The following is a 15,013-nucleotide window of genomic DNA, read 5'->3' on the forward strand; positions in this document are numbered from 1 at the left end:
TCACATGAGCCCAACCAGATACTTGATGGGGGTCCCCCACTCTAGTATAAAGTCTCCCCTCTCTTTCTCCTTCTCATTTTATTCACCTTTTTTTAATACTGTAATTTAATTTAATTACCTTCATTTTTCCATCACATTTTTTTTTTATATAACTATTTCCTAATTTTATTCTACATCTTTCTTCCTTCAAAAGAACCTTCCAGGACTTCCCATTTTTTTTTTTTTATAAATTTAATTATGATTTTCAAAAATTTATATTAAATCAAATTAATTACTTACCTAGCTAGGTAGATAGCTAGAAATTGGGATTGAACTAATTAATAGTTCTGAATTCTTATACTACTGCTCATCTGTTTTAATGAAAGTTTGGAAAATACAAAAGAAAATGTTGTTTATAGCAGAAGGTAGGTAGACAAAAATATCTTTAAACCCTAACTAGCTATATAGTTTTAGTAATCACTCATCTCTCTTTAAAATGGTTTCTTCTTATTACCCTATACATTTATTTTATTTTCGTCAGAGTTGATTGAGTTTTTGAAACAAAGAAGAGGGCAAAAAGGAATACCAAAAAAAATGGAGTATACTCCGTCTTCTTACAAAGGTTTGGTACATCGAGAGATAGAGTGGATGTCGTCGTCGTCGACGAATAATAATTTATCATCAACGACAACGAATATTGAGGTGGTTGATGAAGAAGAGGGGAAGAAATCGGTAGTAGTAATAGAGAGGGAGCATATGTTTGATAAAGTGGTGACTCCAAGTGATGTTGGGAAATTAAATCGGTTAGTAATACCGAAGCAACACGCAGAAAAGTACTTTCCGTTGGATTCATCTAACAACGAGAAAGGATTGCTGCTGAATTTTGAGGATCGCACGGGGAAGCCGTGGCGGTTTCGGTATTCGTATTGGAATAGTAGTCAGAGTTATGTGATGACCAAAGGGTGGAGTCGGTTTGTGAAAGAGAAGAAGTTGGATGCTGGCGATGTTGTTTCGTTTCAAAGGGGTGTTGGTGAGATTGGTAAAGATAAGTTGTTTATTGATTGGAGGCGAAGGCCTGATGCTTCTACTTTGCTACCTCATCATCAGTATAATAATCCGCAATCGATTTCGCAGTATCATCATCATCACCATCACCGGAATGTTGTTCCCGCGGCTGCTTGGGCTGGTACTAGTCCTACTTTTGTGTTGAGATCTCATCCGCATCCTCATCCTCATCCTTATTCTCAGCCTTACCCTTATCCTCCGCAAAGCGGGGAAGGGGGTGTAGTTTGGGACCACCAGGGTAGTAGTACTACTACTCATCATTTATCTAACATGAGTCTAATGAATGTGATACCTTCTTCACAATCACATCCGTTTCGAAGGGGTAATAACACGAGTAGTACTAGTGGTGGTGTTGGTGTTGGTGGTTACGGATTTGGGTTTGGGAATTTAGTCAACCCTCCGCAGTATCCAGTAACAGGATCGTTGATATTTCTTAGATCTTCATCGGCAGTAGCACCAACATTAGGAGCAACATCATCATCAACATCATCATCGATACCACAAAATATGGAAGAGCATCAGCATCAGCATCAGCAGGGTGGAGGAGGATCAGTGATGCAGGTGCAGAGGGAGGAAGGTGGGGTTGAGCCCATGGTATACGAGTCGGTGCCGGTGGTCCAAGGCAAAGCTGCAGCTAAGAGGCTCAGGCTATTTGGCGTGAATATGGACTGCCCCATCTCCCATCAAACTCATGATTTTGACATCTTGTCTTCCTCTTTGGCATCCTCGTCCACCCCCAACCACCCTTCGCCTCATCATAATTATCTTCTTCAACAACAACAACATGACCAACAACAGCATAACACTAATACTACTACTGCTGCTGCTATTTCAATGGGCCCTCCTTCTTCGTCATCATCTTCTTCCTTCTCCTCCTCGCCTAGCCAACAACAACAACACCACCACCTTCTTCCCTTGCAATTAAGGTCATTCTACACTGGCGCCGGCGCATCTCCTGTCAAAGGCAAGTCATCCACATCATCATCATCCATGTCTTTAGATTTGGACATATGAATCAAAATCCTTTCAAAACCAATTTTTATATTTTTTTTTTAACATCTAGCTGAAATGTTAGGCTACATCAGAAACAAAGATGCAGAGAGAACAAAAGGGTTCATCTTTTTTTTTATTAGTCAAAAAAACAAGAGGTAATTAAGTAAGATTATTATTATTATTATTATTATTATTATTATATAATAAGCTCAGTATTCAAAAAATTGCAGCTTATTAATATAATTAGTTATCCCCTCAAATGTATCAATTGCTGTAATAGAGGAAGACTAGATATAGTAGGTCTATAATACCAATTAACCATCCAAAAAAAAATCATGGATCCCTCTCAAGTCTCAACCATCACACACCAATCTTACTGTGCGTACCGCGCCGCATTCACAAAGGAAGAAAATTCAAGCAACATTGATCAAAGACGAGTCGAAAGCGCCCCAGATCAGTAGTACTACTTCTCTCAGTCCTACTATCATATTAGTCATCATAATTTCTTTAATTCATGTAAATTACATCTTAATTATATATCAATATATATATATTATATTACTGCATTTGACTTATATAATTATATGTTACTATTAGATTTATATGAATGATACAACTTTTTTTTTATTAATCACTCAATCATGATCAAAGTTATAATAGTTTGTTGATATATAATTTGGCATGCTGCTGTATTAGATGTACATCCAATTGATCAAAGTTTCCAAATTTCAACAACTGCAGTATTCAGTCTTTTTCTTGTTCTGTCTCCTTGGATTGTTTCTCTCTCCTACTTTCTTTTTCTGCAGCTGTGTTTCTGCTATTTAATTCTTAACGAACTTTCTGACTTAAGAATAATAAGCTAACAAAGTTGTGTAATTTTAAGGTACAATGTCTACCTCCCCATCTTATAGGAGAATTATTTATATATTTATATATTGTGTGTTTGTATTACACTATATAATGTGATGATATGTAATACTTTGGTAATATTGTATGTTTGTATTATACTATGGAGTATATTATGACCAAATTTGTAGAGGCTGTTTGTTTTTGCTCCTTTTCGTCGCTGCTAGAGTGCTAGCTGCTGAATTCGGCATGCCTGCAGGTGCTGAAACAACTAATTTCCTCTATCAATTTACAGTTTCAGATCCTATTATAAGGTACTGTCTTTCTCATCAGTTAAATGCATTTTTTTTCTTGAATTAGCTATATACTCTATATTTTTGTTATTAATAGTATAGCAGTAAAAAAATATACACATAAAAAAATAACATTTCTCAGTAATTTTTGATTGCATGATATATTGATATGTGTTCTTAATATCTTGCATTGAATGAACATGCACGGTATGGGAAAAAAAATGTGTGTAGTATGTGTACGATGAGCATCCATACATGTGTGTATTATCGATCTAAGAATTGGTACTACGAGTAGAGTACATATGTTTTATCTTATATATCTGCCTGCCTCTTAAGATATACTTAGCCTAGCTAGGCACTTAATTAGAGCTAGCCCTAAAGTTTCTGCTTCTAATTCCTTTACAACTCGATTTATATGATACTTAATGCATTATTATTAACTTTAGTAATTGTATTATTGAATGCTTGTACTCTTGTAGTATAATGTGCCATGTGAAAAAACTATATATATGAAGACCTTAATTTTCATGTTACACTTTATATGAGATCATTTGAAATATCATCATTCGTTTTAGATTTAGTCTCTACATTGATATGTATTTGTTACTATAACGCATATGAAGATAAGATATCTCTATTGTGAACCAGAAGTTTTTTGAGGCTCATAAATAGCTAAAGAGCTGAGTTTAGTACACAAGAAAATATAATAAGTACTGAAGTACATCCTTCTAAAAAATCTCTGAATTTAAGTTGTATAAGTGTATCATGCATGTTTGCTAGATGGTAATTGAGAGTACGACTAAATGATATGTTAAGGAAATTTCTAATATTACTTCAATAGTTCAATTCAAGTATATGTTTGTAATCATATCTTTGATACTTCATTCAATATGTTTATGTGGATGGAATTTTTATCATATACTTCGTACAAAATAGGTGAGTCGACAATCGGACATACATACTAGCGTAAGTGTATTCATGAACGAGTTTGAAGTTTATTTGCTAGCTAGCTTATGCAAATTTGATGATAGCTCAGTATCATTGTCCTTTAAAAATTGTTTGATCAGATCAACTTCCAAAAAGGGCTTGCTTGCAATCCATTAGTGATGATATCTCATTTCTCTACTTACATCAACAATTAGGTAGTTTCATCTATCTACTACAATTCTAGAATACAAGTGTTAGATCGGTATATTACTTAGAAATCCATCTATATCATGAATGTATAGTAGGAAACGCAATATGAAGAACAGGAAACGGTGCCATTCTAGAGCAATTGATAGTATTCTACATGAATGAGGAAAACATGCATTATTATTTCCATTTCATGCATGTCAACAAGCATCTTATAGTATCATGTGTGTATAGCTAGCTTTTCTAACTGTATCTTTGAACACACCAATAAAAATATAGGGAAAGTTAGAATTAGAATTACATATTGCAATCGTCGGAGTTGCTGGATTGTTAATGGTTAAGTGCTTGTGTCTTGCCCTACTAGCTAGCTAGCTTGTGAAGAAATAGCCCCTTATGTACTCATGGATTCGCTTGCTATTAATTAATGTTAAGCTCGGTTTTCCTCAAAAAAAAAAGCTAGCTAGCTTGTGAAATTCATATTATGGAAATAAAATTATTGTTGTTTACGACATTCTTTTAGTTCTTATCTAATTTGTACATTTAGCTTATAACAGTCAAATTATTAGGTTTTTTAGACCATTTAAATGCCATATATAAAAGGTATAGGGTGAATCTGAAGATATATACGAAGTATATATATCAGAGGCATGTGCATATATGAAGTTATAGAGTTGTTGCTGCTGCATTGTTGATGCTACATAGCTTAAATAGATATATAGCTGGTTTTTTAATGGTTAAGTAGTTTTATTTATTTATTTATTTGGTGTAAACAATGAACATTGAGACCTTCAAGTTGGTGTCTCATTGTTTAAGAGTTTATTAGAGCTAAATTCTTTTCCAAAAGGTGAGGAGACAAAATCTAGGCTTCTTTTATCTCGAGGTTGAATTATATTCTTAGTTCAAGATAATAGTATAAGGTGACCAAAAGGATGATATTGTCCTAATCTATATTCCTTACCAGTTAGTAGTTTGTCACTCAATTTGCATCTTTGTAAATACACGTTAAATTATATAAACGATTTTTGTTGGTAGTGATTTGAGTCTAGTACGTGATTGGTGTTATATATAAACTATTTATTGCAGTTTAGACCGTCTATTTAACACCCAAATCAAATCCTACTTCATTTATTCAATCTGTAATAATAATGTTGGGTCTATGAGTATAAAGATTACAAAGTACTAAGAGAATAAGCAATTGGATCGTAGGAATAAAGTGAATTTCTTTATTATGTGTTAAATAATTAACGTGATTATACATTTAAAATGAACCAAATTATTGTTAGGGTTTCTTAATGATCACATTGATGGTACATGAATAGGGAACATATAAAAATATTCTCGTAGATGATTCTATACATCAGCTCCTCAAGATATTGTGTTTGGTGATGATACATATAATATGTAATGTAATAGGAGGATGATTATTTAACGTATTTCCTAGAGATAATGTTGCAATCATGCGCATGCCTATGGGATTCTTGCCTAAGTTTGTCTTTGTTTTTGACGATATTTGTATGTAATTAAAGTGTTACATATCTCTGGACTCTGGTTAGAATAAAGCTAGGGAAGTTTTTTAAAATAATGTAAATGAAATATGTTAAACAATTAGGATTCTCTTTATGCTCGTTTTACATCAATTCGAATTTATTGGTCATGTTATTGTGTGTCTTCGGGAACACAATAATAAAAAATTTGATAAATCTTAATATAGTTTCATAATTTAATTTCTTATCTTATTTGATGATCTGAATCGTTCTTTTGAAAGTTGCAACCTATATTGAAAAATTAAAGTTTCGTTGCAAGTATATATGTATGTTTCTGAAGTTGTTTTGAGAGAAAGCATGCATGAATCAAATGCATCTTATATGTTTGAAGTTTGTTACACAACTTATTAACAATCGTTTTATATTACCAAAAGGATTAGGTTTTGATATCTTTATTTCAAAAATTTTGTTAGACAATGTTATTCAAATCCAAGAGAATATATCAGTCAAATAAAGGAGGGCAACCCCCCTCCCAAGAATCCCTAAATGCTATTATACTACCCTATAAAGCATAATAGATAAGAAGAGCTTTTTCAAACCTATTATCTATTTATTAATGTCACATTATTCACATATTTAAGCATAGAGTTTGTAAAATAATTCATAAAGAATATTCAAAATCGCTCCAAAATTACCAATCCATCCAGAAAATCCAATAATCACTACACCACATGGTAAATATTTTAGGACCCTTTTTGAAAATCAGTAGTAATTTTTACTCTTTTACCAACTGTGACTTGACATATATTTATACGGTGAAATGTCCAAATTCAAGAAACCAATATTTTGGACCACTTATCTCAAATATGAAGTGATGATTAATCGAGAAGTACATTATAAACTTTTATTTTAAAAAGGGTTGTAGAATATGTAACTCAATTTTAGTTATGGACCCAATTTACTTTTTCCATTTACTAAAATCACGACAAAGTTTAAGTCCGTTACATTTGCATGCTCGATAAAAAAAAAGTTGCGATATTCAAAATAAAATGGAACAATTATGTTATTACGATTGCATTCATATGAGAAATGTATGTTATATGTGGATATACGTAGAGGTAGGTACATTTTGGTATCATCGGATATAATCCGATATATTAATGCAACCTTTTTAAATTTATATATGGCACAAAGATTAGGGCAGAGGTATATATATATATATATATATATATATATATATATATATATATATATATATATATATATATATATATATATATATATATATATATATATAATAGTATAGGAGAGAGTAAAATATGGAACCTAATTCAACATCCGGCCATACTGTTAAAAAAATTTCCTTATATAGACCTACAAATTTAAGTGATGTTTCCAATAAGATTATAGCTATTGACCTAACTACTCACATAGACCTACGAATGAATTTAAGTGATGTTTCCAATACTGCATTTATGTATGTAGTTTAATTTCATATGATGATTAAATTACTGTAACTAGTAGAGCACTTTGGTTTCATTGGCAACCATATATGACTTTTATAATTATTCATTGTGTGAACTGTAAATTAGATTCTAACTAGCTTTTTAGCTTGTGCAAATCACAAATTGAATACTATGATTGTCTTGGTATCATGAAAAAGCATGAGAAAAAAGGGACAAAAGTTGAGAAAATATATGTATTATGTATTATTATGTGTATGTTTGTGTGACATGCAATGAAAGACAGAAAATTAAATACTTTTATTACTTTTTTTTTTTAATTTTAATTTTTTTTTTCATCTTACTTGGAATTTTTTTATATTAGAGATAAAAAATCAAGTTAGAAAGTACGTAAAGAAATAAATAGAGCATGTATACGATATTTCCTTATTATGGGGTATTTAAATTTATTGTACCCAATGTATTTTAAAGATCATAATTCTTTCATTTTATAAGTATATTGTTTATTTATTAATTCGGTTAGGGTTTATGTGTAATGTATGTTCATCCCCGCATTATACTTGTACAATTGTCATCAAAGTCAACTAATTTAGTCCAATACTTTTTAAAAGTGGTATCAAAACTTGAGATCAAATTTCTTTTCCGGGTCCAATCCGATCCCCAATAAGAATTTCATTCCATACCTTTACGGCTTAAGGCTCTAATGAGTTGAACCTGGACATAATATGACGGCTGGGAAGTGTACTGTTGCAAGACAGTTAAGTAACTGCAACATTAAACAGGAATTGGATGAGCAATTCTATAGTTGAGATTGACAATCAAGAATAATAAAATAAAAATAATAATAATTGTAAGTGTACGTAGTAAAAGGAGTTAATGGAAGCAAAGCTAGTAAGGTTGTCGCAATTCTGTCATGCTTTACAAGGACAGACAACCCACCTGCACCCAACCATTTTTACACACAACAATCCCTACTTTTTACGCACAAATTACATGCATGCATTTCACTTAATGTCCCTATATATTTTTTTCCAATACTATATAATATACATACTCTACATACTACAATAATAATATTGGTACTCCTATAATATGCTATTGCATGATCATGAAATATGCATATAAACCTAAGCTATAGTATACAAATGTAGGCCATATAACCTTAGTATAATTAGGCATCTGACTCCATATTTGATAGTAATAGATATGGTATGATATATGACCCCATCTTTTTGCCCCTCACTTAGCTAATATAGGAGTATAGGGTATAGGTTATAGGCACCACTCTTGTGAAAAGATGAATTCTAGTAGCTTTAGTTAAGCATATCAACCATTATTATAATTAATTAATTAGTTAATACTGCTTTTTATTTGGTCCAACCTTAATTCTAGATTAGATGGTCATCAATAATAATCATATCAAATAACTCTTTAAAGTGAAATAATTCTGGTAATTGTGCTTAACTTTATTTAGAGCCCTTTTAGGCTGTTTATTTGTGGATCTAATAATTGTTGATTTGAATTGTGCCATTGAAAGTTTCTAGAAGTTGAATTTTGATTTTCTTAGTAATAATAATAAAGCTTGTTTGATTACTTCCTCTGTTCTCAATTAGTTATATAATCATCTTAGGAGAAGAAAGTAACTTAAAACATCTTAATAAAATTAGATGTAGAAAAAAAAAAAAAAACTTTAATTATATTGTTTGGTATCGGTTTTTATTTTCAGTTTCCTGTTTGTTTGTTTTTTTAAAAAAAAAAACAAAAAATCAAAAATAGGAAACAATAAAAAAGTGTTTCCACTTTTCTTTTGTCAGTTTTCAAAATTATCATGATTTTAATAAGGTTGACTAATTTTTGATTCATTATGTGACATTTATCATATGATTTAAAAAACCAAAAAACAGAAAACCACAACGACGCCAAACGAACCCTTAAAATTAGATAAACAAGTACCAGATATCTTACCAAATTGAAATTTTAGATATATACTATATAGACAAGTACCGTATATCTTACCATATTGAAATAGGGTTGAATCTTACCATATGAGGATTATAAGATTATTGCTTCGGAAATTACCATTTGTTAAAGTTATACTTCGTAATATAGAGAGAGGGGCTAGGGCCTAGGGGAGAGAAGAATATAAAATTTTATGCAATCCACATAACTAATATCATACAAAGTCTCTTTTATAAAATTTTAAAACACTTACTATATATTACTCCCTTCGTTTCAATATGATAGTCCCATATGAAATCAATCACATAAAATAAGAAAATAAGAATATTTGAAATCTAACAATAAAGTTAAAAACAATTCATAAATAGTTTTGTCTTATTTAAATTATTTTGATTTTTTTAGAAAACCGTCAAATATAATTGCATAATTCAAGGGAATAATTTCTTTACTTAGAGTCATATCATCAATTCACAATTAATTAATTAAACCAATCAGAATTTAATATGTATAAAATAGGAAATAAAAACTAAGTTAAAAGTGAAATACATTCAATATGGGTAGAATTTTTTAAAACGCCAAAAATAATATATGGGACTAAAAAATTAAAATGGAGGAGTAACTTAAATATAGGAACCTAAGAGTAAACAAGATTCCACTAACTACTAACATTTCTCAACTAAATAAAATTATTTCGCTAACTAAGTATAGCACTAACACACTAACTGACAACTTATACAAGAAAATAGGAACTAATTACAATGTTTTTTGAAGCATACTTTAATGTATACTTTTTCTAATTTTTTTTTTTTACTATTAATTTCATTTATTCATATCATACTCCTTAAATTTTAATAAATTTTACTCTCTAATTCCCCTCAACTTAAGCTATTAGTACCAATGGAAACATAGCTATCGTATTAGTTTGGCTAGATCGTGATAGCATCATATCATCGTCCCGTAGTACCACGAGATTAAGAAAGCTATATAACATTACATACTTGAGACAACAAACTTGTATATGTGCATATAACTAGTGACACACATTTTTTGCCCACCCTAAGTTTTTAACTCTTCTCATACTCATTTATGACTCAGCATGTCTTGTAAGTATATCAGGCAGACTTCCTCCTTCACGATTCTATAGAGGTCCCCTTCTCAATCGATCAGTCCTTTGCAATAGCTAGCTAACAGCCTTCTTATGCCATTATGTATATAGCATACTTATTACCTGCGTAACGATACACCGTGTTATTCATGCATGCGATCCTGCTTTAGTACGTCGTGAAATTATAGGATCTTTTATCAAAATGGTTAATTTTACAAAAGTATTTACCAAAACGGCTAATTATAAATTTTAATTCTCAAACTAGCTAATTTATTAACTTGAACGGAATTTATCCATTTCTTATATTCCTTTGAACGGGTTTGGTTCACTTTATGGATTTTTTTTTTTATTTTTTTTTATTTTCTTTCTCTGGTTTTATTTTTAAAAAAATTTGGTTCTTTGTTTTTCTTTGGGAATTTCTAATTGCATAGTTTAAAATATCCCATTAATTTGAACAATAACATTCAACATATTATATTTGCAAAAATCCTCAATTTTTAAAAAAGTTACACAAAATAAACAATCACTCAAAAATTGATCCAAACTTCCAGTCAACCAAAAAATAAAAAATAAAAAATAAAAAATAATTTAACACATAAAGATAGAAATAAATTAAGGTCTAAAGGCCCAAAGTTTCTAATGCACTTAAAAGGGAGAAAAAGGTGCATTAGAATAAGATAAAAGCCTAAAATTTAGAAAGCAAGTAGGAACAATCAAGTCTTGAAACATAGAATCATTTATTTGCTCCGGAAACAGCGAACATCAAAGCTTCTTCTTAAATATTGAAGATAAGGCACCCAAATCAAGCTGCAAATACGAGCTAATAGTGTATTTATAATTATGCATATACCTCTAAAATTCGTAGTAATAAGCTAAATATATGGCTAATAAATTTTTTATTTATTTATTTTATTTAAAAAAAATTCTTTAAGAAAATTAAAAAAAAAAAAAAAGACAAATAAAAAAAATCAATAAAGGGAATTGAACCAAACCGGTTCAAAGAAAAATAATAAATAGATAAATTAATTCCTTCCAAATTAATAAATTAGCTAGTTTGGGAATTAAATTTTATAATTTAGCCATTTTGGTAAATACTTTTGTCAAATTTGCTATTTTGATAATAGATCCGAAATTATATATTATCAGATCATTAATTACAGTCGTTTTAACTTTGCATTGGTCCTAACTAAAGATGAAATGATGATGATCCTCGACAACTGCACATTATAAAATGTATAAACGTGTTACTTTGAGTACGTTTTAAAGTAAGTCTCGAAAGTGTTATTAGTATTATTATTTTGTGCACGTATTTCCCATGTCTAAAACCAAGCAATATACTTGTAATATAGTTAGAGTAGTAGTTACTATTCATCACTTTATTTATTTTTGGTTGTCTAAGCTCTTATATAATTAAGACTCTACTTGTATAACTTACATATATAGTGAAATGTCAACAAGTTAGTACACTTATTGGAGCTGAGCTTGTGTGTAGCAGTGTTATCCCTCTCATTCTCTCTGGCAAAAACAAGTACAAAATGTAGTTGTTTTTGTTTGTATACATTTGGCTTTCAAGTTATTCAATATACAAATTTATATTATATGGTATCGAAGCTAGTGAATTTAGTGCATTTGTATGAGTCCACGTACCAATAATAGTACTTGATCATAAGCGTATACACTTTAAACTCATGTTATGGACCACTTTCTCATCACAACATACTTCCAGGTCCTTAGCTTCTTGGATAAGCGAATTATAAAACTAAATGGATGAAAGTATTATTCAATGACCAAACCTTTACCCTTTGGATCGATGCATGAATTAGGTGTTGCTAATGTTTCTAGACCTAGCTAGTTTGGTTCAATGAAATTGAACTCACATTAGTACGTACTTTCATATAGGGCTTTGTGATGAGCCTCAGCTTATGGGTGGTATATAGGCTCCCACGCGGAGAACTAACTAATGCACAATAACTCTACTTGCTTGAAGTTATTTGTCGCGTTAATAGTGTAATTTGATGAATTAATTATGTGACAACGTGCTGATTTTGGACAACACGAACATATGTATGTTTTACTGCAGTTCACGAATTGGATTGTACTCCGAGTGGTAATTTGTGAGAGATAATTCAACAAGGGAAGTTAGTTGTACTATGTATGGGCCCATGAATAATTCTATATCTGGAATTGGTTTAGAGTAATGTCTGCACAACATATACGTACCCTTATACAGTTATACTCGAGACACCTTCATGTACATGTTCGTTGATAACATGTACCTTACATGTGTTACGCGTGTATGTACTTTAGCTTACATGTTCTACATGTAGTGTTCGTTTGTTCATAGAGATCGATTATTAGGATTAACTTGGTGCATGCGAAGAAAAAAAAAAACCTAACCGCAACTCAAAATATAAAAGGGTTATGATAATTAATTATTTCCATTGGTACAGTGGTGGTGATAAGGTTATTATATTACTCTGTTAAATGTATATCATTGCCTTTTATGACTTACGTATAATGTGTACATCACGCCAAACAGAGTTGAGTATATATATATATATATATATATATATATATATATATATATATATATGCGCGCGCCAGGTGATGAATCAATGCAAGCTAATAAGTAAGAAGGTGGTGAGTTCAGAAATTCTAAGGCAAATCGTGTGAATACATTGTTTCATTAACCTTCAATATAATACAAGCTGGCTCATCATATTAGGTCAGTGCGTTCAGACTGCTCACCAACTTTCTTACAAGGGATGAATACAGTCATTCATAATCGCACCAATCAGATACTCTTTACATAAACCGTTACATTGCTTTCCACTATTTATTTTTATTGCTGCAGATTTATTGTAATAGGACAGTTAGTATGTTTCCCTAAATGTACTTATTAAGTTGGGACTTTATCACTTAATCACGATATATATTTTTTGTTTGTGATTATTATATGTGTTATATTTTTATTTTCATCCTCTTATTTGTTTTATACATTTTATATTTTCTAATCAAATTATACTTCAATTGTTTCATACTAGTAATTCATAAAGCACATTAATTTTCAAGATTTCACCAAAAACCTAACATCACTTAAATTAAAATATATTCCGTAATTTAACCAAAAAAAAACTGTGTAATTCTTAATTAAAATTTCATTATATCATTTGTAACATTTTCATCAATAATAACTCAATATCGATATCAACTCTTTCATGAAACACCTCCACTTTGATTTTCCACTGTATCATTAAGTATGTGAGATTTTGTTTAGATGCCCCTACTTTAATTTAAATCCTTCATAATCCATTACTTCAACTAAATTTAAAATATATTAACCTCGGTTCAAAATGCACCATGTTAAACCCTAGTATACATCAAACTATCAATTAAGCTTTCAGGACGACTCATTCTCTCATTTCCTTTCTCTTACTTTCTATTTTTCCTTTACACAGTTGTAAAATAAATAAAATTCAATATTATGTGTCTCGATATATGATCAAATGATTCAATGATATTACGACACGTAGTAAATCTAATCACATAATGCAATGGCTTGTATGCAATGGTACGGATATGCATTGGTTTTGCATCCATTATATTATTCTATCCACAATACTCGTAGTATGTAAAGTAATCAAAACTCTGCGATTATAGTTATCGGCTGTTAGAAACTAACAGTTGTACGAATAACCAAACTAATACAATAAGCCAAAAATAAACTAGTTGGTTAGAAATTACAAAAAAAAAAAAAAAAAAAAAAATTACCTCATAAATCAACATGAATAACTCCTAAAAGTTAAGGACAGTCCCCACTCTAGAAAGGTAGGTGTACTTGGTTATAGGCAGGGGTTTTTTTTTTCTGTAGGGTTGGAATTTTTGCATCATGTGTGTTATATGTACATTAGCATTATATATAGGCCTAATTAATGACGGCATTTAATATTAGTGTAAAAGGAAAGAAAAATAAAACGGGAAATTACTGAAATGTTGTTTTCAAAGGTGTCCTAAATTTTTCTTCCTGTGGTACTACTACACTACTTGTGTAGACTGGTGTCTCTAAATACAATCCATTCCCATCATCGTGTACTCTCTCTTCGTTTCAGATTAATTGTTACAGTTACACCCTCCTTTTCAGATTGAGTTAATGTACATTTTTAATCACTAATATTTTGATTATAAATTTATTAAAACTAAGAGTATTGAAAGTTGACATTTGTGTATGTACATTTGATAAATCTATAGTCATTTAACATATTAATATTTGTTTATAAGGATCTGTTCTTTTCAGCTTAATTTCAATTCAGTTCAGTTCAATTCAGTTTTTAATTTCCTTCTCTCATAAAATATTCATTTCACTTCAGCTCAATTCAGTTCAGATCTAATCAGTTCAGTTCAGCTTAGTGCAGTAAATAAGAACAGACCCTAAGTGTTAATCATAATTACAATCAAAAGAAGATTTATGAATAATAAAAAGTCAACATTTTGCATCTCTATCATAATAGCAGAGAGAGTAAATATTTTCCTTTTATATTACTTTCATTAGTCAAACATTATTAATTTTGATATATTTTTTTTTTTGGTTGAAATTTATAACAAAATAATTAGCGGTAATCATTGTTATTAAAATCCCGATTTAAATCTTAGAATCTTACGATTTTACGAGATTTATGTATGGCATACGATTCG

The 15,013-nt window shown here is 30.3% G+C and overlaps 1 protein-coding gene across 1 annotated transcript; it reads left to right on the top strand.

Moving 5' to 3' along the window:
• Positions 1–104: 104 nt before the first annotated feature.
• Positions 105–2,598, top strand: LOC145569283 (uncharacterized). Its single transcript, XM_081628645.1, has one exon. The coding sequence runs from the start codon at positions 574–576 to the stop codon at positions 2,056–2,058; it is 1,485 nt and encodes a 494-aa protein (XP_081484771.1). The 5' UTR covers positions 105–573; the 3' UTR covers positions 2,059–2,598.
• Positions 2,599–15,013: the final 12,415 nt, after the last annotated feature.

Source organism: Chenopodium album, chromosome 11 (genome assembly GCF_948465745.1).
Source record: "Chenopodium album chromosome 11, dcCheAlbu1.1, whole genome shotgun sequence".
In the NCBI taxonomy this organism is placed as follows: domain Eukaryota; kingdom Viridiplantae; phylum Streptophyta; class Magnoliopsida; order Caryophyllales; family Amaranthaceae; genus Chenopodium; species Chenopodium album.